The following is a 23,580-nucleotide window of genomic DNA, read 5'->3' on the forward strand; positions in this document are numbered from 1 at the left end:
CTCAGATAATTTCTCACATTTTAAGTGTTTGGAAGGTTAGGAGAAGGCTGGTCTCATCCAGGGTGCCATTCATGCAAGGACCACCACTGTTTCCTGACCTGCATTATCAAATTCACCCCCCCGCCTCACACACACATAATTTTACCCTTTCCCTTTTTCTGCTCTTAATGTGCAGTGGTGACTAACGTTGCCTTCAGTGTGAATTAAAATAGACTAACCCTGGAGCAAAGCAGCTCACAGTGGCACAGGGGGAGCAAGATGTGCGCTCATGTACAACCCAAACTTCACATGCACAAACACAGCTGGGCGAATTAAACTCCAAATGAATCGTGACAAACGAACCGCTAGTGTCAAAATTGATTTTCCACAGATACAAGAAGCAATTACTATCCGTCTTCTGATCCTACCATCCTGGAACAGGCATCCGTGACAAACAATGAGAGAGGAGGCTGAGCAAAGTGGCGCTGAAGGTTTGTAACTTTCACACAGGTAGAAGCTGGAAGACGTGTCTGTTTCTATATTGGTGGTTTGAGTAAACGTTTTAACCAAGTCAGCGCAACTTGGACTATTCTGAGAGGAATATATGTTGGAAAATGAGTCACGTTAGGTGGTGATGCGCGTCAAGCTTGGAGGAGAAGAGCGGAAGGCGGGGACAGTGTGGAGGCTGCTTTGGTCATTGGTTTGTCAAAGGTGCAGACGCTCAGCACCGTCTTCCTCCAAAAAGGGGAGGAAAACAGCTGTTGAGGGAGTTCACAGAGACGAAGTGCTGCGTGTTGTTGATGATTTGCAATCACAGACTGTCTCTCCAGGGAGCTGGTTGCTAGAAAAAAGGGAGAGCAACACCTTTTTTAAAAAAGGGCAAGGAGCGAAGAGAGGAGAAGTGACCAATCCGAAGCAATGTTCGGCATGATCAGAAATTCGCTCTTCGGAAATTCCGAGGAGACCGAGTACAAAGTCCTCAGCAGCGAGACTAAGGTAAGCCTCACAGAGACAGCTCCATCACCAGCTGTGCGCTTTTCGATGTTTGCGCAATTATTAGGCACAGAATTCCTGCTACCCTAAAACGTTGAAACATTTCTGTGATTCCCTTTTCAAACTCCCAACTTTAAAATTAGATACATGTAGTAGTATTTACGTGGAATAATTTTCTTTGCAAGCTCTCACAGCTCCTGTCACCTTGGCAGAGAGTCGGACAATAGGCTTGTGATTGCTTGTGACCTAGAAGGATACCTGGTGACCCACAGTGTGGGGAAATAAAGGAGCCCCGAGGTTCTGTGCCGGTCAACAAGGCAGACGTGAATAATGATGAAAAGGAGGGGGGGGTTCTATATGGTGATGCTATATTTAGGACTGTACATCTCCCTGAACACATCATCGCCACCGTGAATCATGGCAGCATCATGCTTTGTGCACTTTTTTTCAGGCTGTATAGATGGGAAGGTGCTGGAACTTAATTCAGGGCAATTCTGCAAAAAAACTTTTAAAAGGCTGCAAAAGACTTGAAACTGGGGTGGAGGTTCATCTTACACCATGACAAAGACTCTTAACATGCATCTAAATGTAATCAAGATGCTGGAAAAACATGAAAATGCTCGGATAGAGCTTTAGCTTTTTTGCCAGGAAGAACGGGCAAAAACGTGCCAAGATGTGCAACTGAGTACATTATTTGTAGAACCACCTTTTGCTGCAAGTCTTGTGGGGTATGCCTTAACCAGCATTGATTTTGATGTGTAATATATTTTTTTCAAAGCTATGTATAATTTTCCTTCCACTTCACAATTATGCACTACTTTGTTGCTTATCCAGGAAATCACCCTCAACCCTACCGTGAAACATGGTGGTGGCAGCATCATGCTGTGGGGATGCTTTACTTCAGAATGGATCAGGAAGCCGGTAAGAGTTGAAGATCCTCGTTCATCTCTGGGACCAAAGTGCAGTCCCCAATAGTCTAATGTAATTTTATAGGGATGAAGCTTGGTTATTGGGCCAGTGTTAAAATTGTGTTAGCTTAAGGTCAAAAGTTAGGCATTTAATTATAATAATTTAATGTTAAGGTTAGCGATAAGAGCATGCACCTTGTCAGTGGAGGGAACCTATGGGGCTATATTTTCACATCTCTGTGTGGATTCATGAGTCCACAATAGATGCATTAAATGACCCTGCCTTGGAAGAAGATACATCTCAGCCTATGAGCTTCGACCTTGTGTCCAAATTCCAACCAAATACCTGTTGATTTGAGGTGAATATAAATAATTTAGAGGCATACCCCCTTATGCGTTATTTCACCTCATTTGTGCAATGCACCTGTCACACTGATAGCAAGCTAGACCCTCAGTAGGATTCTACCACTGCCATGCTTGACAGACAGAACAGTTAAGATTTTAACGCCTAGCCTTGACTCCCCTAAAGATTGTTCTAGTCATTGAGGCCAAATAGCTCAATCTTTGTCCCATTTGAACTTGTTAATGTGGGTAGCTGCAAATATTAGTTGAGCTTGAAGGTGTTGATTATGGAACAGGGCCTGGTTTCACCCTCTCAGTCTATTGTAATGTAAAACTTGCTTCACTGTGGGCAGTGACACTGGTGTTCCAGTATCTTCCAGCTAGTGGCAGGCTTGAGTCTTGAATGTTCCTGGGTTGTTCTTGAACGTCCAAACTAATTTTCTTTCATCTGAGGAGGACGATTTGGCTCAGATGGTTGAATCTAAAGCTGGCTAATATTGAGTTTCCACAGTGGCACCAACCGTAAACTCGAACCGAAAAATGATGTGCTATGCTAAAAAGTAGTCAAACCAATTTAAGTGAACTCTGTTGAGAAGAATAGTCAGAATTATGATGGAAGCTTCAAACTCAAATGCATCCCTAACCGTTCAGATTCAATACGACATTAATTCCATAAGGTTGTATGTAAACTTTTCACAGGCATTGTTTATGTCTTTCTTAAGGACCAACAATGAACCTCATCCTCCCTGGATTGTAGATGTTCATATGCAGCATGTATTGCTTTGTTTTGAAAGTCCCTTTGTTCGTTTATCTCCCAAACAAAAGATAACTTCTGAGTGGGAGACAAAGAGATAAAAAAAGGATTTCCATTTCACATGAGAGAACATGGCCCACACTGACACACACACACACACACACTGACAGATAGATCTGTTTTGACACAGCCAAGTGCACGTCTTGTAAAGATGGGATATTTAAAAAGGACTCTTGAAGCCAGCTGTTGTTTAATCCTGCATGGCAATAACAGCTCTTCTGTGTATCCAAAACAATATTTATCTCCACAGCTGTCAAGTGGCTGTTAGTTTATAAGCTGATTATTTATATAATAGATACAGGATTTAGAATTTAACGCCTGCTTTGAGAAATGGATTTTATAATGGTTTAGATCAGAACCAGTTCAGCTGCACTTAATTTTGTCAAAGGGGCCAAAATTCCAGCAAATTATTGTAATAAACCTGTGACTTTGGAGACAGTTAAAAAACATCTCTCACCCATTATTCTGACAGCAAACTGAAAAAAAATGTTGGTTATCCTAAATGACTGAAAACAGGAAATGTTTGGTTTCATGTCACACGTCGAGAGAAAAGGGATTTTTATACACTCCATGTCCATATCTGGTTTCATTTGTATAAAGCACCTGTCTGACACTTCTAATTAAAACTAACAGTTACAGATGAGATGCTGGGTGGGGCATATTCACACATTCACAGCTGAACAACACCAGCAACAGTGGGTGAAACCGAGGATAAATCCTGCTAAGCTAATGAGCACAGAATATTGTTTTAAACCAAAACCATGGAGTTTTTTCTTTATTATTATTAGTTAGTTGTTAGAGAGAGAGAGAGAGAGAGTGTGTGTGTGTGTGTGTGTGTGTGTGTGTGTGTGTGTGCGTGCAAAAGCACTCTTTCAGGGCACAGGCTAATTACAATGTACATGCTGACATAGGCACACACAGGCTCACAGCCCGTATGCACACGACAAATTAATTGCAATGTTGCACAGATGAGGGTCTCTGCTTTCTTGTCAGCCTGCACAACTTTAATGTTGTCCCCAGTGACAAGTTCTACAGTGCTAACTCTTTAATTGCAATACGGTTGCCGCTGTACCTGTCACAAGTTACAGCTCCATGATAGCATAGTGTTATCCTGTTTTCAAATTGGAATTTACTCAGTGGAAAGTTAGCCCTGGAGGAAAGGTTGTTCAAGATCTTTATAAAATGCAGTTTGAAAAGGGGATTGAAAGATACAAATTTATTTTACAGGATGAAGACCCCATAATCTGCATGATACTTCTTAGCTTTGAATGTTGCTCATGGGGAAAGAAAATAGTCACAAAATGTCCAGATACGAATAAAAACATGAAGTACAAATTAAGTCTTGAACATAGTTCCGCTGTTTCATTTAGTGCTACAGGTGTCACACTACGAGCAACATTCATCTGCAAGATAATAAACTGCAACAGCCAGCAGTTTATTTCCAAAGCATAAGAAAAATTTTGTAGCAATATTATGCTAATTAGTTCCAAGTTACACTGTGAAGAAAACCCCAGAAACTACTGTACATAATAGAGTGATTATGCTGCACATTAACCCCACTTAGTCATCTATTTTTAATGCAGATGTTTGTGTAAGTTGTTTATATGTCTCCTCAATGCCTCTGCACTATTATGTAAGAGCACACATCCCTGGCCCATAATTCTCTGCGAGCTCACTGAACCCTAAAGAGCAGAACAAGACATTTAATCAGAGCAGTGAAAATATGGTTCATCTGGGTCTGCCCACTGTGGGTTTTTTTTTGCCCACACACAGATATGCATCAAGGATTTATTGGGGTTGGGCCAACTCAAGTGGAGTATAACTGTGAATTTGAAGAAAATGAATGCACTGCCATCAAATTATTTCACAAATATCATCTGAAAAGTATGGCGTGCATTTGTATTTGGGCTCCCTACTTTCTGGAGCCACCTTATTTTCCTACAAATACAGATACAAGCCTTTTGATGTATGTTTCTGCCAGCTTCGCACATCTTGACACTGAATGTTTTGCCTGTTCTTGTCCCGGCGGAAAGTAAACCTCAGAAACTGCCTGACCACTTTTTCAGCCTCTTACAGGTTTTCTTCTCAGGTTGGTCTATATTTAGCTCTATCCGATTCCCAATCAACTCTGACCAGCTTCCCTGTCCCTGAAAAAGAAAAGCATTCCCATAGCATGATGCTGCCACCACCATGTTTAACTATGGGGAAGGTGTGCTCATTATGTGCATCGTTAGTTTATTTACCCAAAATAGCATTTTGCATGTACAGTCAAGCAGTTCAGTTTTGATCAAGTTAGACCAGAGCACCTTCTTCCATATGTTTGCTGTGTCTCTTCTACACGCCTGCAAACAGGACTTCTTAAGACGTTTTTCTCATCACCCTTCCATAAAGGCCAGATTTGGAGAGTACATGACTAATAATTGTCTTGTCAACAGGACTTGATGCATTTGCAGCTCCTCCAGAGGTACCATGGGCCAATTAGAAGACTTCTGAATATTATTGGTTACACTAGATTTTAGTGTACCAGAGTAAAGGGGGCTGAGTACAAATACACATCAATTTTTTCTGATTCTTTTTTTTTCCATTTTAGATTTTTTTCGTGGCACTAGTGACTTTTATTTTCATTCATTCATTCATTCATTTTCTACCGCTTATTCCATAGTGGGTCGCGGGGGAGCTGGTGCCTATCTCCAGCAGTCTATGGGCGAGAGGCAGGGTACACCCTGGACAAGTCGCCAGTCCATCGCAGGGCAACACACATACAACCATGCACACACTCATTCACACACCTAAGGGCAATTTAGAGTGACCAATTAACCTAACAGGCATGTCTTTGGACTGTGGGAGGAAGCCAGAGTACCCGGTGAGAACCCACGCATGCACGGGGAGAACATGCAAACTCCATGCAGAAAGACCCCCAGTCGGGAATCGAACCCAGGACCTTCTTGCTGCAAGGCAACAGTGCTACCAACTGCACCACCATGCAGCCCTGCAGACTTTTATTTTTCCCAGTATTTTTTGACAGTAGTTAGACAGGAAATGGGGGCGGAGAGAGAGGATAAGATATGTGGCAAATGTTGCCAGGGCTGGGACTCAAACCTGGGATGGCCGCGTCAAGGACTAAAGCCTCCGTATATGGGTTTACCGCCTACACCACCTGTGTTGTGCCCCATTTGTTCTGATTTTGATTTGTAAATACGCTACCGGTCAAAAGTTTTAGAACGCCTTTCTCATTTAATGGTTTTCTTTATGTTTATGACTATTTACATTGTATTTTGATTCTCACTGAAGGCATCAAAACTATGAATGAATACATATGGGATTATGTTGCAAACAAAAAATTGTAAAAGAACTTTAAATATGTTTTGTATTCCAGATTCCTTACAGTAGCCGCCCTTTGCATTTATGACTGAAATATTAACCCTTGGCCATCTCTCAGTGAACGTCCTGGAAGTTCTTTCTAGACTCTTTGGAAAACAATTCCAGGTGACCACCTCATGAAGCTCAAGGAGAGTATGCAAAGAGAGCAAAGCAGTAATTAAAGCAAAGGGTGACTATTTGGAAGAATCTAAAATATACAAATGTTTTTTTCACACTTTTTGTTTACTACATAATTCCATGTGTGTTCATGCATAGCTTTGTTGTCTTTGGTGAGAATCTACAATGTAAATAGTCATAAAAATAAAGAAACCCATAAAGTGAGAAAGTGTATCTAAAACGTTTGAGTGAAATGAATAATTAATAGTTTAGAGTTAATAGTTTAAATTGCTGCTATCATCTAAATTCAACCTCTTCTCTACTTTCTTTCTTAGAAAGGGCACAACTTGGTTTGCACGTGCAAAAATGGTTGTCGCAGCTGTTCAAGAAACCATTAACACACACTGGTCCACAAATTGTTGGCATTCTCTTGTTCCACAGAATGGAGTTCGCTTTGAGGTGAGACGTTACGATGCTGCAGAATACGCCGCCATCTCCTCTGAAGGAAGAACCTATGATCAAGTAATTGGGGAGCTGGTGCGGAAGCTGCTGACGTACATTGGTGGAAACAATGAGCAAGGTTCAATGGAGAAACACAAAAACCAGCCAATCCACAATTCAAATTTACTAAACATCAATGTATCTTGTTCAAAAAGTAGTATATTTACAAAAGCAATGTGCCCAAAAACAGAATTTTACATTTAAACTTGAGAAATTTTGCTCAAAAGAGATTAAGTTACATGTATTTTAAATCTACTTCCTTACATTTCACATTTAAAGGTGAGGCCATGGGGATAGCATTTCCCATCATCATCACAGTATACCCACGGAATGATGGCGTTTTCTCCCGACGTTTGGTAGTGGGCATCCAGATCCCCATCGCCTACCAGCAAGACCCCCCAGCTCCCACTGACAGTGCTATCAGGATTGAGGAGCGGCCTGGCATGACTGTATATGCTCTGTATGTTCCAGTTAAATCGGTTTTAAATCTAATATGTACTCAACATTATATTTGGTGACACAATGTGCCTTAAGAAAGAGTTTAGAATTCAAAATGTTCTGTTTGAAAAGGTTTGCAAGACATTTTGTTCACATATAAAATTGCATGTTTGATGCTTTTTTTATTACTTAAAGCTTGTAAAAGTGGATTAAGAGACCTCAGTCCATAATACAAGAGTTTAAACGTGATGTGTAGTCTATTTATTATTGAAAGTGATCCAATATTGGGTATCAGTAAATAAAGAAAGTGAAGGAATCTGCAGGATAATTAATTTAGGTTGAGGTGAACTATCCTCCAAGCATCTCTTTTTTAAAGCCTTCCATGTATTATTTTAAGACACAGTGGACATGACAGAAAATCTGAACTTGGAGACCATAAAACCTGCATATTGTTCACAGACAGAAATAATTCAGACTAATTGTACTCTTTAAGACTGGATGCCAAACAAAACATTTTAAGAGCAATACATCTAAAAGTCTGTCAGGTCACATGAGTTAAAAAACCATGGATTCCCTTTTTAAACATCTGATTTTTTCTGTTGCACCAATGTACAGGAGCTCATCATCTGCCAAACAATAATCAGCAGCAATGTCTTTGATAGAGCTGAACTATCCAATGTTCAGTATACTGGTGCTGAAACAAATCAGTCAGACAACTGCCTGGAAGATGTTTTGTGGATATATGAAACCGAACAGAAGCTTTTGGACTCAATTAAACAGTCAGATGCTTATGGAGGACAAGGCACTGCTACAAAAATTATGACTTCTAATAAATAGCATGGTGATGGTAGACTCGTGGTATGGGCCTCCCCTGTTGTATATATGACCCATTAAGAGTAACTGTTATTATTTGGACAATTTAATTCTATTTTAGATCAGTGAGTTCTAAAAGGAGAACTAGATTTGAGTTTAGGAGGACTGTAGTAACAATGTGGAAGTCTCATGCTACGGACCTTCCCAGGTCTATTAAAGTCTGTTGTTTTGCCATTATTGGCTGGAGAAAGAATACAACTTCACATCTGTGAATTCTGAAAAGGGCCCTGCATCAGTATACCTTTCTGGAAACAAATAATTGAAAAAACAAATGTGATACTCATTGCACAGGTATTTTCCTGTTGCATTAAAGCCAGTTGCCTTTACTCATTGGGCAATGAATTTAATTGTAGATCAGTGAAAAATGAACAACTGTTAGATCAGTGAATTTTGAAAGGAAATGTCAGAATACCTGTCTGAAAAATGAGCTGTAGAATGAATGTATATATCATTCAGTGTAACATTTGAACTATTTTAATGGTTAATACCACTTACTACAGGGCTTGGACAATGAAACTGAAACACCTGGTTTTAGACCACAATAATTTATTAGTATGGTGTAGGGCCTCCTTTTGCGGCCAATACAGCATCAATTCGTCTTGGGAATGACATATATAAGTCCTGCACAGTGGTCAGAGGGATTTTAAGCCATTCTTCTTGCAGGATAGTGGGCAGGTCACTACGTGATACTGGTGGAGGAAAACGTTTCCTGACTCACTCCTCCAAAACACCCCAAAGTGGCTCAATAATATTTAGATCTGGTGACTGTGCAGGCCATGGGAGATGTTCAACTTCACTTTCATGTTCATCAAACCAATCTTTCACCAGTCTTGCTGTGTGTATTGGTGCATTGTCATCCTGATACACGGCACCGCCTTCAGGATACAATGTTTGAACCATTGGATGCACATGGTCCTCAAGAATAGTTCGGTAGTCCTTGGCAGTGACGCGCCCATCTAGCACAAGTATTGGGCCAAGGGAATGCCATGATATGGCAGCACAAACCATCACTGATCCACCCCCATGCTTCACTCTGGGCATGCAACAGTCTGGGTGGTGCGCTTCTTTGGGGCTTCTCCACACCGTACACCGATACATCACAAAGACTTCCTGTCTTGGTCACAGATGCGCCAGCAAGACGTGCACCAACAATTTGTCCTCTTTTGAACTCTGGTATGTCACCCATAATGTTGTGTGCATTTCAATAATTTGAGCAAAACTGTGCTCTTACCCTGCTAATTGAACCTTCACACTCTGCTCTTACTGGTGCAATGTGCAATTAATGAAGACTGGCTACCAGGCTGGTCCAATTTAGCCATGAAACCTCCCACACTAAAATGACACGTGTTTCAGTTTCATTGTCCAACCCCTGTATATATTTCCTTTTGAAATTTGTGAAATCTAGCTGCTTCTTTCTTGAAATATTAAGCCAATAGACTTTTCCTTCATTACGGTGTAGTCAGCTAGATGCTCTCCTTTGGATCAGTGTGCCGATGGTGCTTGTGAAAAAGGTTTGTGCTTTGTTCAGCTGGCTTTCAAATATTCTTTTTTAGCTCTTTATTCTTCCCCAATTATGTTTTTTTTTTTTTTACCAAAACGGTGGTTTGAAATAATCTAAACGATAAATAATATGATGGCTGCTTTTTGCACTTTATATTTGGAGTTGATGCTATGATGCAGCCTTGCAGAATTATGGGTCACTCTTACAGACAGAAAACCCCACGTCCACAAGTCTCTCAACCAAAATGCTTAAGGAGAATAAAGTGAATGTTTGGAAAGGGCCATGTCAAAGTCCTGACCCGAATCTAAAAGAGATTATGTGGAAGGATGTGAAGTGAGCAGTTCAACCGAGGAAACCCACCAATACCCCAGAGTCAAAGCTGTTCTGTACAGTGAAGTGGACTGAAATACCTCCCAGCTCATGTTCAAGACTGATTACAGTTACAGCAACAATGAAGCTGCGGTCATAACCTGCTTGGTAAAACTGGATCATTTTCCTATTAAACTATATACCATATACATTTACCTCAGACTTGTTTCATTTTGTGGGTCACTAATGAATCTAGATTATTTCGAGAAATTCAAAAAAATTTTATTACCACTTTTATAAAAGACTAGAACTTGAAATTTCCCATTTCTTTTTTGTGTTTCAGACAGTTTGGTGGCTTTGCAGGGGAGAGCGAGTATCGGGCTGAGGCGTCCCGCCTGACGCGCACCTTGGGCAAGACAACCCCCTTTCAGCGCAAGCAGTACTTCTGCTGCAGCTATGACCCACCACTAAAGCCTTATGGGCGTAGAAATGAAGTTTGGTTTCTACAGGAGGACCCGTGAATGGCCAATCAGTCACATCTGATGCTTAATCCTCTAAAACAATCTACACCATTGTTAGGTTCAAATTAAACATACTTAACATTTAAAAACAAACTAGAATTAATCTTAAGAATGACCAAAATTTAGGAAAGAAGCAATCATATGAAACTAAATTAGCTTCCACTTGTCGTGAAACAGTGTAAATAATTTATTTTATGGAGAATTATATTTGTCTTTGAACCTAATAAGTCCCTGTAGAGTTGAAATGCCAATGAGCTACAATTTGCACAGCTTCAGTTTAAATAAACAGTGACAACTACAGAGAAACGTGAAGACCTAACGTGGAAAATGGCTGCAAAAGGAAACCTTTCTGATTAAAATACAGTGAAGTTTAACCATAAAGTGGAATATGGCTTTATAAATGAGCTGTAAGGGGACTTTTGCTTGTTTGGGCTACGACTACACATACTTTGTTATATGTTCATCTAGAAAGCATCTGTATGTTCAGTAAGGACTTTTTGTTTTACTGCATGAGATATTACAATTTTGATTTCATTAAACTCTACGGAGTGTTTTGTGATCCGTCTGTCCACGTAAGGGTTTTGTGCATAGAGTGAATTTTTTTAAGGCTTGAGTGTTTCTATGCATAATAAAATACATTATTCAGTTATAGTCTGCATTTCCTGGTTTTGGTCTTTTCATTTGTGCATCACAAATTCAGTCAGATTTTTCTCGCACCATTGAAAAATGGAACACTCACAAACATCTAAACCCTTCTGAACGTTAAAGCTGCACACAGTGGCTTGCAGAAGTATTCCTAACCCTGGATTTAGGGAAGAGCGGTGAGAAGAAAAGTCCCATTTGCAGTTTGTCCCCAGTCATATAGGGGACACAGCAAACATGAAGCAGCAACATTTTACTTTTAGGCCTATATGCAAACGCTATGCGTGGAGAAAAACCAACAATGCACAAGCCCCAGGGCACACTATCACCACCATTAAACAAGGTGGTGGTTCCATTATGCTGTGGGGATGCTGGAAGAAAATCTGTTAGAGACTGCAAGCGACTTGAAACACAAAACATACAGCCAGAGCAAGAGTAGTTTCAATCAAAGGATATTCATGTGTTTGTTTCAGACCTCAATGCAACTGAAAATCTGTGAAATGTGATGTTCACAGGTTCTCGCCATCCAATCTGACTGAGATTGGGTGATTTAGCAAAGAAAGCGCAAAAAAAAAAACCTACTGTAAATGTCTGAAGCTGGTACTTGTAGAGTCACACCTAGAAGACTTGCAGCAGTAATCGCAGCTAAAGTTGGTTCAACAAATGTTGACTTGGGCGCTGAATCGTCATTTTCCTTTCACTTCTCAACTAGACACTAATTTGTTTTGCATTTCCCATAAAAGCTCAATAAAATAGTTTATTTTTTATTTTAAGAAGATAAAATGCAAAAAGGTCTTTCTTGAGTGTGTGGCAGTGGCCAACTAGCCAATAATTGAAACACAACAACCCGAAGGTAGAACAGCATACTAAATTAATATTAAAAAAATTTTACAATTTTGGAAGATGTTCAAAAACATAAAACACTGAAATATAAGCTTTAATAAATGATTAATTTATTAGATTTTATTTCAAACTAAATTTAGCAGAAAGAAAAAGAACTTCAAAAGGTATTAAAATACAGACATTAGATTAAATCAGGTGAAGCATCTACCTACTATATCTGTGCGCAAATAATCCATCAAACAAATTGTAACTGTTGCACATTAAGGGAGACACAGCCTGTTTCAACCACAACACTCTTAATCTGCAACCAATGCTTTGCATTCAGAGGAATCAACAGCAATAAAGCACTCATGAGCCTTGAATAAATCAATGTGGCTCAGTAACCCCACACTAGTTTAATTAGAGAAGGAGAGAAGTTCTGGTGTTGATCACAGAGATTGCACCTACATGTATCACAAGAAATCTTTCTGAATCCTCCTTACCCCCAAACATTGCACTACTTACTTTTAACTTAAACCATCTAAGAGAAATTATCAGGAAAAATAGCATAAATGAATGATGCTATATAAAATATAATGTGAAGCAGTACAAGGAAACATTCCTGATAGCTGAAGTAAAGTTGTTTATATTTACCTACATATTAATAAACACAAAAAACTAATAGGAAAAATAATACAGTATTTGCTATGATGCTGTGGAGAAACGGGGTTTTAGTGGAGAAGTTTCCCTCGGTACAACAATCACATAGCCAGAAAACGTTTTGTTAAAAATATAGTTTTCTTCCTTTAAATTTATGGATGGATAGTTTTGGTGTTAGAGAATTAGATAGAAAATAATAAATTTTCATGCTCAGAATGTAAGTGAGTTAATATTGTTGGTTTTAACTGGCACCATGTCAAAGACACAGTTATGTTCTAACCTGTTCTTGTGCCCAAAATATCACTGATTGTACATTAAAGCATTACTGACATCCTTGAGCTCTGTGCCAACAGCCTTCACTTTTTATTAAACCTAGCAGTTTTCCATCAACATTACTTGCTTTGGAGTCTAATTTGGAAAACATGGGAAGCAAGAGGAGTGCCACAGAGGTGATGGTTCGAGTCTCAGTCTTTCTTTTTGTCAGGGGAGTTAGGATAAGGTGCATATGGTGGAGGCCGCTCCTGTAGTGGAAATAAAACACTGTTTTGAGTGCCATCTTTAAAAGGACAGCTGACACGCCACACAAAGACATGGCATGGAAGCTTACCGCAGGCATGTAGACGCTGTGCGGATTGCTGGGATTATAATACGCGCTGCCTGCTGCTTCAGCCGCCTTTGAGTTGCCTGTGCATAAAACGAAATGTGGCAAAGACAAGAAGATTAATTCTGACAGTCATGAATGCAGAACGTACTTAGGGTACAGACGCTACAGCTCAAACCACTATGCAAGGAGCGCACGGTTAGTCATGTGAATCCTAAATGACAGCTTCAGAAATCCTCCTGACAGAATCAACTGTCACTGCCCAAGGAGCAACACGGGAAACATCCAACTGAACATCCACCGAAAACAAAGACATGTCACACTGGAACAATGTATTCTCACATCTAAACGGGAGGATTGTTTAACCTTTGTAATTATGATGTTCAATACATGAGACAGTAGGAGACCCCACTCCCTTTTATGTTTTTTTTTTTAAGTGCCGTATTTCAAAGTGATTCATCTTGAAAAAGATATATCAGATCTGACGGGTGCAGTGACACAGAGGAGAACAAGGAGAGAGACTCAGAGAGAGAGAGGAACAGACCTGCAGGAGGCGGGGGAGCGGTCCAGTTCTGAGGAGGTGGAGTCCAATTCTGGGGTGGCCCGGGATAAGGAGGGGGTGGGGCCATGTAGTCAAATCCAGATGGGTACATGCCTGGAAAGGAAAAAACAAGATATGTACAATTTTGAGACACAATATAAAGCGAACTGTCAAAGTACTAATACCAACTGGAATACAAACGCTCGGCACACTATTACGTTTTTAAAAACCATTTAAAAAACATGTATCATCCTCACTCACCTTCACAATTATGTGCTACTTTACACTGGTCTATCACATAAAATCCCAATAAAATCCATTCAAGTTTGTTGTTGTAACGTCACAAAACATGAAAAATTTCAAGGAGTATGAAAAACATTTTGCCAAACTAACTACTGTACTGTAAATACTGTAAAATTACATTAATACATTTTAAGCATAAAACATTTAGAGACATCTTAATCTATCCATACAATAATTATGCAATTTGAAAATAGAAGAAAAAGTCATTCTGGCTGAAATCTGTACCTGCTGCTGCTGTTGGATAGGGGTACCCCATATTGCCAGAAGCAGTAGGAGGAGGGGGACCTTGGTAGAATCCGTTCTGCTGGGGAGGGGGTGCGTAGGGATAGCCGTTAGAGGCAGATGGAGGTGGACCATACCCGTTCACCATGCCGGGTGAAGGGTAACCATAAGCAGGAGCACCGTTCTGGGCCGGAGCAGCACGAGATGCTGAAACACAAAGGAGAACAAGGTCTATTACCACATACATAGTGGACCTATTTCACTAAGCTCACTTTTTAAACTTTTTCATTTAAAGGTAAAATATATGGTGTGTACTCATTTTTTATGAGTTTTATATCATCCATTGTGGCGAACAATAACTAAAACCATATGAATACAAACCATTTGTGGCCAGTTTGAAGAGATGCTGTCCCACCTCAATGGCTCCTCCACTGGGAAATGACATCTTGAAATGAGCCTGACCTTCCCAGCCACCTGAACAAACAGTCCATTTCAATTAGACAATGGGATTCCTCATCTTCTCTAAATTACAATGCTAACCCTATTCATCTTTTGGTTTCGGATCAGCTAACAAGAGAAAAAGATGGACACCTACCACCTGCCTCAGCCGACACAGTGCCTTTTATGTAGTTGGCTCCAAACACTGGCTGCTCAATGCTGCAGCCCTTCATCAGATAATAGGGGAAGACGGCTGAGCCTAAGCAGTCCTTGTTGTTACTGGACACGAACACCAACTGAGAAGGTGAAGGGGAAAACAATAACAAAAGAACAACATTGTGTGAGAAGCATGAAGATCACAGCAACATCCAAAGCATGCTAGTTGTACAAAACTGAGTTACCCTGTAGGGTGTAAGATAAATTGTGCCTTTCTTGGTCCCCTTGAGCAGATCAGTCTTGCAGGTGACATCAGTGAATGACAGCTCCACATTCTTACATTGTCTTAAGACACTGAAAAGGCAAAGCAAGGTGAGTTTATTTATATAGCACATTTTGGTAGCAAAGTGCTGTACATTAAAAAAAGAAAAACAAACATAATAGGAAATGTACATTGCAGTGGCATAATGGTAATTAAATAATTAAAGAGAATAACAAATGAATTATTAAAAAGATGATAATAAAAAAAATAATAAAATTAAAGCTGCAAGCAGCGTTGAAGGCCCTCAGCGTAACTCGGCCTGTGCAGCGACCGCGGGAGCCTGGCATCGCCAGCTGCATACCACTAACCGCCGCTCAATTCCAAATGTTGCGTCTAGGTGGCGCTGTGAGCGTCATGTCAAATGATCTTCGGTCATACAGAATTCTGGTCTGGCGAGAAGCATTCAAAATTTTGAGTAAATCGGACCTTCCAGATGGAAGCTGCACACACGTTTGTTTGTGGGCAGGGCTAAAACGACATAATAGATTGACAGTGTCCACATGACCATCATTAACTGATGATCATGTATACTACATTTCAAGTGGATCTGATGATGTATGAGGGAGATATAGCCCTTGAAGTTTCCAAGGGTCGCTGTTGATCCAAATGTAAATGTAATCCAATAGAGGTGTTTGGGGGCTGACAAAGGTCAACCATATTCAGTTTGGAGTAAATTCATGTTGATTAGGTGTAGAACATCCAAAATTGACTCTCTAAAGGAAAACGTGACACTTCCTGTTCTCAGGGGGCGGGGCTTCGATGATGTCAGCATCTGATCAGTGAATATTGTTCAGGCCTAGAGGCAGATCAATCTTATAAGGTTTCAGGTCTCTGTGACTTTCCTTGTAGGAGCTATATAAATTTTGTCTTTTGTGGTGAGAAGTCAGATTTTGAGGCTTAGCCACGCCCACATAATTTCATGTATGAAAAAGCTTTTGATAACTTTTGATCCCCAGTGCCTTAAGAGTATACTGAGTGATTTTCGCGTCTCCAAGTCAAAAGCTGTAGGAGGAGTTCGCTCAGATGTGCAGGCTAGAAACGCCCAAAACAGGGTCAAAATGGCAACTTCAATCCAAAATGGCCGACTTCCAGCTGGTTTTGGACCAATGCTCCAATAGAGTTTTTTTGTAGGTCCTGACAAGTTACATATGTGTACCAAATTTCAGATTCCTTGGACAAAGCACGGCTTGGGGTTGATTTTGTTAAATTTTCTAGGGGCGCTGTGGACGAATTAGGCCACACCCACCAAATATGTCATCAGATCTCTGTTGGGGACTGGATAAGGATCAATCACATTGAATTTGGTGCAGATCAGGTGATGTATGTGGAAATTAAAGCCAAAAGTATGGCCATGGCGTGACGTCCAACTTCGCCGCGCAATCACGGCCATGGCCTTTTATGAAACGTTACTGTGCTTCAAACGAAGTTAGACCCACTAGTTATCTGTCTTCTGACACACTTTCAAGTTGATTGGGTCAAGAGGGTCAGAGAGGCACCTTTCCAATAGAAAAGTTACTTCCTGTTCTCAGGGGGCGTGGCTTTGGTGATGTCAGCATATGACCCCATAGGATCGTCGGGAACCTGCAGGTCCTCCTTCATGCCAACTTTGGTGAGATTTTGGGTTTATTTGGGAAAGTTTTTGCAATTTTTCAATTTCGGCGCGAACGGCAAGTTCGTGCCCCGGCCACGCCCCCTAAACAAGGCCGAAAACTCAAGATTTTGATAACTTTTAATCCCCCATGCCATAACTGCATATTGGCAAAATATGAAACAGATAGCTAAAAATCCCTAGGAGGAGTGCGTTAAAGTTCGAGGTGAGTAAAAGTGAAAAACGGCCAAAAATTGGCCTTTGACCCAAAATGGCCGACTTCCTGTGTGTTTTAGGGCATAACCTCAAGAGACTTTTTTTCTTGGTTTGAGGAGCTTTACGCGTGTGCCAAATTTCAGATCTGTACGACTCACAGTTCGGCCTATCTCACGTTTGGGGGCGTGGCTAAGAGGTTTGGTCACGCCCACTGACGGCAACATTGAAGAACCAAAATTTCACGCGGGGGACAATTTTGGGTAAAATTATATGCGTTTTGGTCCATGGCAAAGGCCCCAAATTGCCCCCCCAAAAGTCCCCGGAATAATAAGAATTCTTGCAATTACAATAGACCCTCACAGTTTTCCTGCTCGGTCCCAATAAAATAAAACACTAATGATAAAATGATTGACAAGAAAATGAAAGGAAAGTTGGACAGAAAACGTAACCAATAATGTTTAGATGGCACAGTCAAAGGCCACTCTAAACAAATAAGTTTTTAATCTTGATTTAAAGCAACTTAGGGTTTCGGCGTTTTTACAGTTTTCCGGGAGTTTATTCCAGATTAGTGGAGCATAAGAACTAAAAGGTGCTTCTCCATGTCTGGTTCTGGGTATGCAGAGTAGATTTGAGCGAGGTGATGTGCTCTACAGGTGCCGCATTCCCCAGGTCAAGCCACTTTTGAACCAGAAACAGCGGCAGAAGCGCCTGACCTGGGCTACAGAGAAGCAGCACTGGACTGTTGCTCAGTGGTCCAAAGTACTTTTTTCGGATGAAAGCAAATTCTGCATGTCATTCGGAAATCAAGGTGCCAGAGTCTGGAGGAAGACTGGAGAGAAGGAAATGCCAGAGGTCCAGTGTCAAGTACCCACAGTCAGTGATGGTCTGGGGTGCCGTGTCAGCTGCTGGTGTTGGTCCACTGTGTTTCATCAAGGGCAGGGTCAATGCAGCTAGCTATCAGGAGATTTTGGAGCACTTCATGCTTCCATCTGCTGAAAAGCTTTATGGAGATGAAGATTTCCTTTTTCAGCACGACCTGGCACCTGCTCAGAGTGCCAAAACCACTGGTAAATGGTTTACTGACCATGGTATCACTGTGCTCAATTGGCCTGCCAACTCTCCTGACCTGAACCCCATAGAGAATCTGTGGGATATTGTGAAGAGAACGTTGAGAGACTCAAGACCCAACACTCTGGATGAGCTAAAGGCCGCTATCGAAGCATCCTGGGCCTCCATAAGACCTCAGCAGTGCCACAGGCTGATTGCCTCCATGCCACGCCGCATTGAAGCAGTCATTTCTGCAAAAGGATTCCCGACCACGTATTGAGTGCATAACTGTACATGATTATTTGAAGGTTGACGTTTTTTGTATTAAAAACACTTTTCTTTATTGGTCGGATGAAATATGCTAATTTTGTGAGATAGGAATTTTGGGTTTTCATGAGCTGTATGCCACAATCATCCGTATTAAGACAATAAAAGACCTGAAATATTTCAGTTAGTGTGCAATGAATCTAAAATATATGAATGTTAAATTTTCATTGTTACATTATGGAAAATAATGAACTTTATCACAATATGCTAATATTTTGAGAAGGACCTGTATATGACAATCTGAAAACTGTGCATGCACACAGCTCTGGCTGCATGTTTAGGTTCATTATCCGGCTGGAAGGTAAACCTCCATCTCAGTCTTGACTCGTTCGTAGCTTCAAACAGGTTTTCTTCCAGGATTGCCCTGTATTTAGTTCTGTCCATCTTATCTCCAGCCATCCTCTCCCTAATAATGTTTAGATGGCGCAGTCAAAGGCCACTCTAAACAAATAAGTTTTTAATCTTGATTTAAAGCAACTTTCGGGGTTTCGGCGCTTTTACAGTTTTCTGGGAGGTTATTCCAGATTAGTGGAGCATAAGAACTAAAAGGTGCTTCTCCATGTCTGGTTCTGGGTATGCAGAGTAGATTTGAGCGAGATGACCTGAGAGGTCTGGGTGGTTGATACACTGACAACAAGTCTGTAATGTATTTTGGTGCTAAGCCATTCAGTGATTTATAGACTAACAGAAGTATTTTAAACTCTATTCTCTGATCTACAGGGAGCCAGTGTAGGGACTTTAGAACTGGGGTGATGTGCTCTACTTTCTTAGTTCTAGTGAGGACACAGGCAGCAGCGTTCTGGATCAACTACAGTTTTTCAAGGTCCTGCTGAGACATTAGTCCTTTAATCCTGGAGATGTTCTTTAGGTGATAGAAGGCCGACCTTGCTACTATCTTTATGTGTCTCTGAAGGTTCAGGTCTGAGACCATCACTACACCCAGGTTTTGAGCCTGACTGGTGGTTTCTAGGTGTATTACCTGAAGCTGTGTGCTAACTTTTAACCGCTCTTCCTTTGGTCCAAAGATTATTACTTCAGTTTTGTTTTAATTCAGCTGAAGAAAATTTAGGCCCATCCATGCATTGATTTCTTCTAAGCATTTACCCAGCGCTTGAATATGTTCATAGTCACCTGGTGACATCATAACATATAGCTGTGTGTCGTCTGCATAGTTATGATAACTTATGTTGTTGTTTATTAAAATCTGAGTTAGGGGAAGCATGTAGATACTGAATAGGAGGGGCCCTAAGATGGACCCTTGGGGAACGCCACGTGATTTTTGTGGTCTCTGATGTAAAGTTACCTACTGCCACAAAAAATCCCTCTCCTTCAATTAGGATTTAAACCAATCGAGTGCTGTACCAAAAAGGACAAACAGATAATAATTAATTTTCAACAAAATAACAGGTTTTGTGTCCACCTGTTTAGTTCTTATTGGGTGAAGGGATTGTCAAACAAAGTGGCTATCCCAGGGAGATCATAGATGTGAGTCAACTGCAGAACAATTTAGCCTTATAAACCTCGGTTGATGTAATATACAGGTCCTTCTCAAAATATTAGCATATTGTGATCAAGTTCATTATTTTCCATAATGTCATGATGAAAATTTAACATTCATATATTTTAGATTAATTGCACACTAACTGAAATATTTCAGGTCTTTTATTGTCTTAATACGGATGATTTTGGCATACAGCTCATGAAAACCCAAAATTCCTATCTCACAAAATTAGCATATTTCATCCGACCAATAAAAGAAAAGTGTTTTTAATACAAAAAACGTCAACCTTCAAATAATCATGTACAGTTATGCACTCAATACTTGGTCGGGAATCCTTTGACAGAAATGACTGCTTCAATGCGGCGTGGCATGGAGGCAATCAGCCTGTGGCACTGCTGAGGTCTTATGGAGGCCCAGGATGCTTCGATAGCGGCCTTTAGCTCATCCAGAGTGTTGGGTCTTGAGTCTCTCAACGTTCTCTTCACAATATCCCACAGATTCTCTATGGGGTTCAGGTCAGGAGAGTTGGCAGGCCAATTGAGCACAGTGATACCATGGTCAGTAAACCATTCACCAGTGGTTTTGGCACTGTGAGCAGGTGCCAGGTCATGCTGAAAAATGAAATCTTCATCTCCATAAAGCTTTTCAGCAGATGGAAGCATGAAGTGCTCCAAAATCTCCTGATAGCTAGCTGCATTGACCCTGCCCTTGATAAAACACAGTGGACCAACACCAGCAGCTGACACGGCACCCCAGACCATCACTGACTGTGGGTACTTGACACTGGACTTCTGGCATTTTAGCATTTCCTTCTCCCCAGTCTTCCTCCAGACTCTGGCACCTTGATATCCGAATGACATGCAGAATTTGCTTTCATCCGAAAAAAGTACTTTGGACCACTGAGCAACAGTCCAGTGCTGCTTCTCTGTAGCCCAGGTCTGGGGAATGCAGCACCTGTAGCCCATTTCCTGCACACGCCTGTGCACGGTGGCTCTGGATGTTTCTACTCCAGACTCAGTCCACTGCTTCCGCAGGTCCCCCAAGGTCTGGAATCGGCCCTTCTCCACAATCTTCCTCAGGGTCCGGTCACCTCTTCTCGTTGTGCAGCGTTTTCTGCCACACTTTTTCCTTCCCACAGACTTCCCACTGAGGTGCCTTGATACAGCACTCTGGGAACAGCCTATTCGTTCAGAAATTTCTTTCTGTGTCTTACCCTCTTGCTTGAGGGTGTCAATAGTGGCCTTCTGGACAGCAGTCAGGTCGGCAGTCTTACCCATGATTGGGGTTTTGAGTGATGAACCAGGCTGGGAGTTATAAAGGCCTCAGGAATCTTTTGCAGGTGTTTAGAGTTAACTCGTTGATTCAGATGATTAGGTTCATAGCTCGTTTAGAGACCCTTTTAATAATATGCTAATTTTGTGAGATAGGAATTTTGGGTTTTCATGAGCTGTATGCCACAATCATCCGTATTAAGACAATAAAATACCTGAAATATTTCAATTAGTGTGCAATGAATCTAAAATATATGAATGTTAAATTTTCATCATGACATTATGGAAAATAATGAACTTTATCACAATATGCTAATATTTTGAGAAGGACCTGTAGTGCGATCTGCTTGATGGATCCAAACATTGTCTTTATTGGTTTGTTAGACTGTTCCGTCAAATCTTTGCGAACACTCACAAAGTAGCAAAGAAGACAGATGAGCTGCAGAACCAGCGAATACCTCCAACATTAACTTCTCCATGCTTAGCAAGAGGTCACAGTGCCCGACAACCCTAAGATTAGCAGATTTAGGGCAAATGTTTTACATGTTTAGTGTTGAAGACGACCAAGCTAAAATCGACGGTTTGCTTTAATGTCTGTGGTTTTAAACTGTGGGACAGAAGAGAAATGCATTCTGATCTTATATTCTGATCTGCATTATAAAGAAAACAAATACCTTGCAGAAAAGATCCAAAATCTAATTTGAGCAAACTCAACAGCCACGAAATTACACTTAACTGAAGAAAAATGTTAGAAAACTAAGGCTTATCACGTCACAAAATCCCCTCACTCTGAATCGTTGGAGTTGTAGGAAACAATAAGATCTCTTTGCCATATATAACATCAGTCAGTCAGTCATTTTCTACCGCTTATTCCATAGTGGGTCACGGGGGAGCTGGTGCCTATCTCCAGCAGTCTATGGGCGAGAGGCAAGTTGCCAGACCATTGCAGGGCAACACACAAACAACCATGCACACACTCATTCATACACCTAAGGGCAATTTAGAGAGACCAGTTAACCTAACCTAACCTAACAGGCATGTCTTTGGACTGTGGGAGGAAGCTGGAGTACCTGGTGAGAACCCACGCATGCACAGGGAGAACATGCAAACTCCATGCAGAAAGACCCCTGGTTGGGAATTGAACCCAGGACCTTCTTGCTGCAAGGCAACAGTGCTACCAACTGCGCCACCATGCAGCCCCATATATAACGTATCCTGGAATATTGTTAGACCGACAAGAACTAAACTAACCTCCAGATATGCACCAGTTAATTGTCCTTTAATTTACATTATTTTATATTCAAAGGGCTATAAGTTATTTAAAAAATATAGTAAGTTCTTTAGGGGTTTTGAATGAAACCCTCAGAGTTGATCAAGGGAAAACCGGGCGGATCCATTGGTGGATGTCTAGGTTTTATTTAAGTGTTTTCACTGTAATCTCTATAAAACAGCTATAATAAATGTAGTGTTGTGGTTTCGTTAAGGTAATGCATCAGGTAAATATCTAAACCATTACCTATTGGTTTATTTCTCATCGTAGTAACGTACTTTCAATAAACGTGGAGATAAATAATACCAAACATGGCCAAAGCTGTGTGGCCGTGATAGAAAAGACGAACTTCCAGACGTTTTACGTAAATCTTATATTTTCGATCGCGGTTTGTAACCCGAACTTGCGTAAAACTAGCGCGTGATGGCATCATTGTTGTAACAGAATGTCAACATGAAAAGCAGCCATTACTTCCTGTTGACAGACGATTAACGAAACAAGTTAGCCAAAAGCAAAACCAACCTTCACGACACCATAAGAGTAACAAGACAGCATTACATTTCTTCTATAAACGTAATTATAGGTGAAATCACAGGAACTCTGGTTAGAAATAAGAGCAATTGTAAACAAGGCTAGCTTTGCTAATGTTATCCCGTGAGCTAGCATTAGGTAATGGAAAGTAAACAAGCTAAGGGGAAAGACAACAGCTCCCTAGTTTACTAAATAAACCCAGAATAAACGTCATAAAACGCATACGTCTCTCCGTTGTTAATCAGGACTCCGCCGTTTTGAGAATGATTCCGATTTAGAGCCATGTTCAGGAGCTGTGTGGAACTTCTCCTGTTGCCTGTGGTTAATGCTAAAGCCTGACGCCGTCAAGAGGGATGGTCCACCGACGACACAGTCCTTACGTCACCACAACACCAGATAACTCGTGACCTGAGAAGCTTTTGACAAAGTATGGCAAGCAATTTTAACATTTAATAGCCAATGGGGC

The 23,580-nt window shown here is 40.9% G+C and overlaps 2 protein-coding genes across 3 annotated transcripts; one reads left to right on the plus strand and one right to left on the minus strand.

Moving 5' to 3' along the window:
- The first annotated feature begins 125 nt into the window (after nt 1–125).
- LOC124864038 (heme-binding protein 1-like) lies at nt 126–11,083 on the plus strand. Of its 2 annotated transcripts, XM_047358642.1 has the most exons (5): nt 126–975; nt 1,807–1,893; nt 6,955–7,093; nt 7,294–7,474; nt 10,479–11,083. In XM_047358642.1, the coding sequence occupies exons 1-5, from the start codon at nt 898–900 to the stop codon at nt 10,654–10,656; spliced, it is 663 nt and encodes a 220-aa protein (XP_047214598.1). In that variant the 5' UTR covers nt 126–897; the 3' UTR covers nt 10,657–11,083. The 2 variants fall into 2 exon arrangements, with proteins under 2 accessions (XP_047214598.1, XP_047214599.1); XM_047358643.1 differs by lacking the exon at nt 1,807–1,893.
- A 1,146-nt stretch (nt 11,084–12,229) lies between these two features.
- LOC124864432 (WW domain-binding protein 2-like) lies at nt 12,230–23,497 on the minus strand. The gene is made up of 8 exons (XM_047359210.1): nt 23,340–23,497; nt 15,287–15,395; nt 15,043–15,181; nt 14,829–14,921; nt 14,451–14,654; nt 13,926–14,036; nt 13,388–13,464; nt 12,230–13,301 (listed from the first exon to the last, which is right to left on the minus strand). The coding sequence occupies exons 1-8, from the start codon at nt 23,396–23,398 to the stop codon at nt 13,245–13,247; spliced, it is 849 nt and encodes a 282-aa protein (XP_047215166.1). The 5' UTR covers nt 23,399–23,497; the 3' UTR covers nt 12,230–13,244.
- Nucleotides 23,498–23,580: the final 83 nt, after the last annotated feature.

The sequence above is a fragment of the Girardinichthys multiradiatus genome, chromosome Y, assembly GCF_021462225.1.
Source record: "Girardinichthys multiradiatus isolate DD_20200921_A chromosome Y, DD_fGirMul_XY1, whole genome shotgun sequence".
Taxonomy (NCBI): domain Eukaryota; kingdom Metazoa; phylum Chordata; class Actinopteri; order Cyprinodontiformes; family Goodeidae; genus Girardinichthys; species Girardinichthys multiradiatus.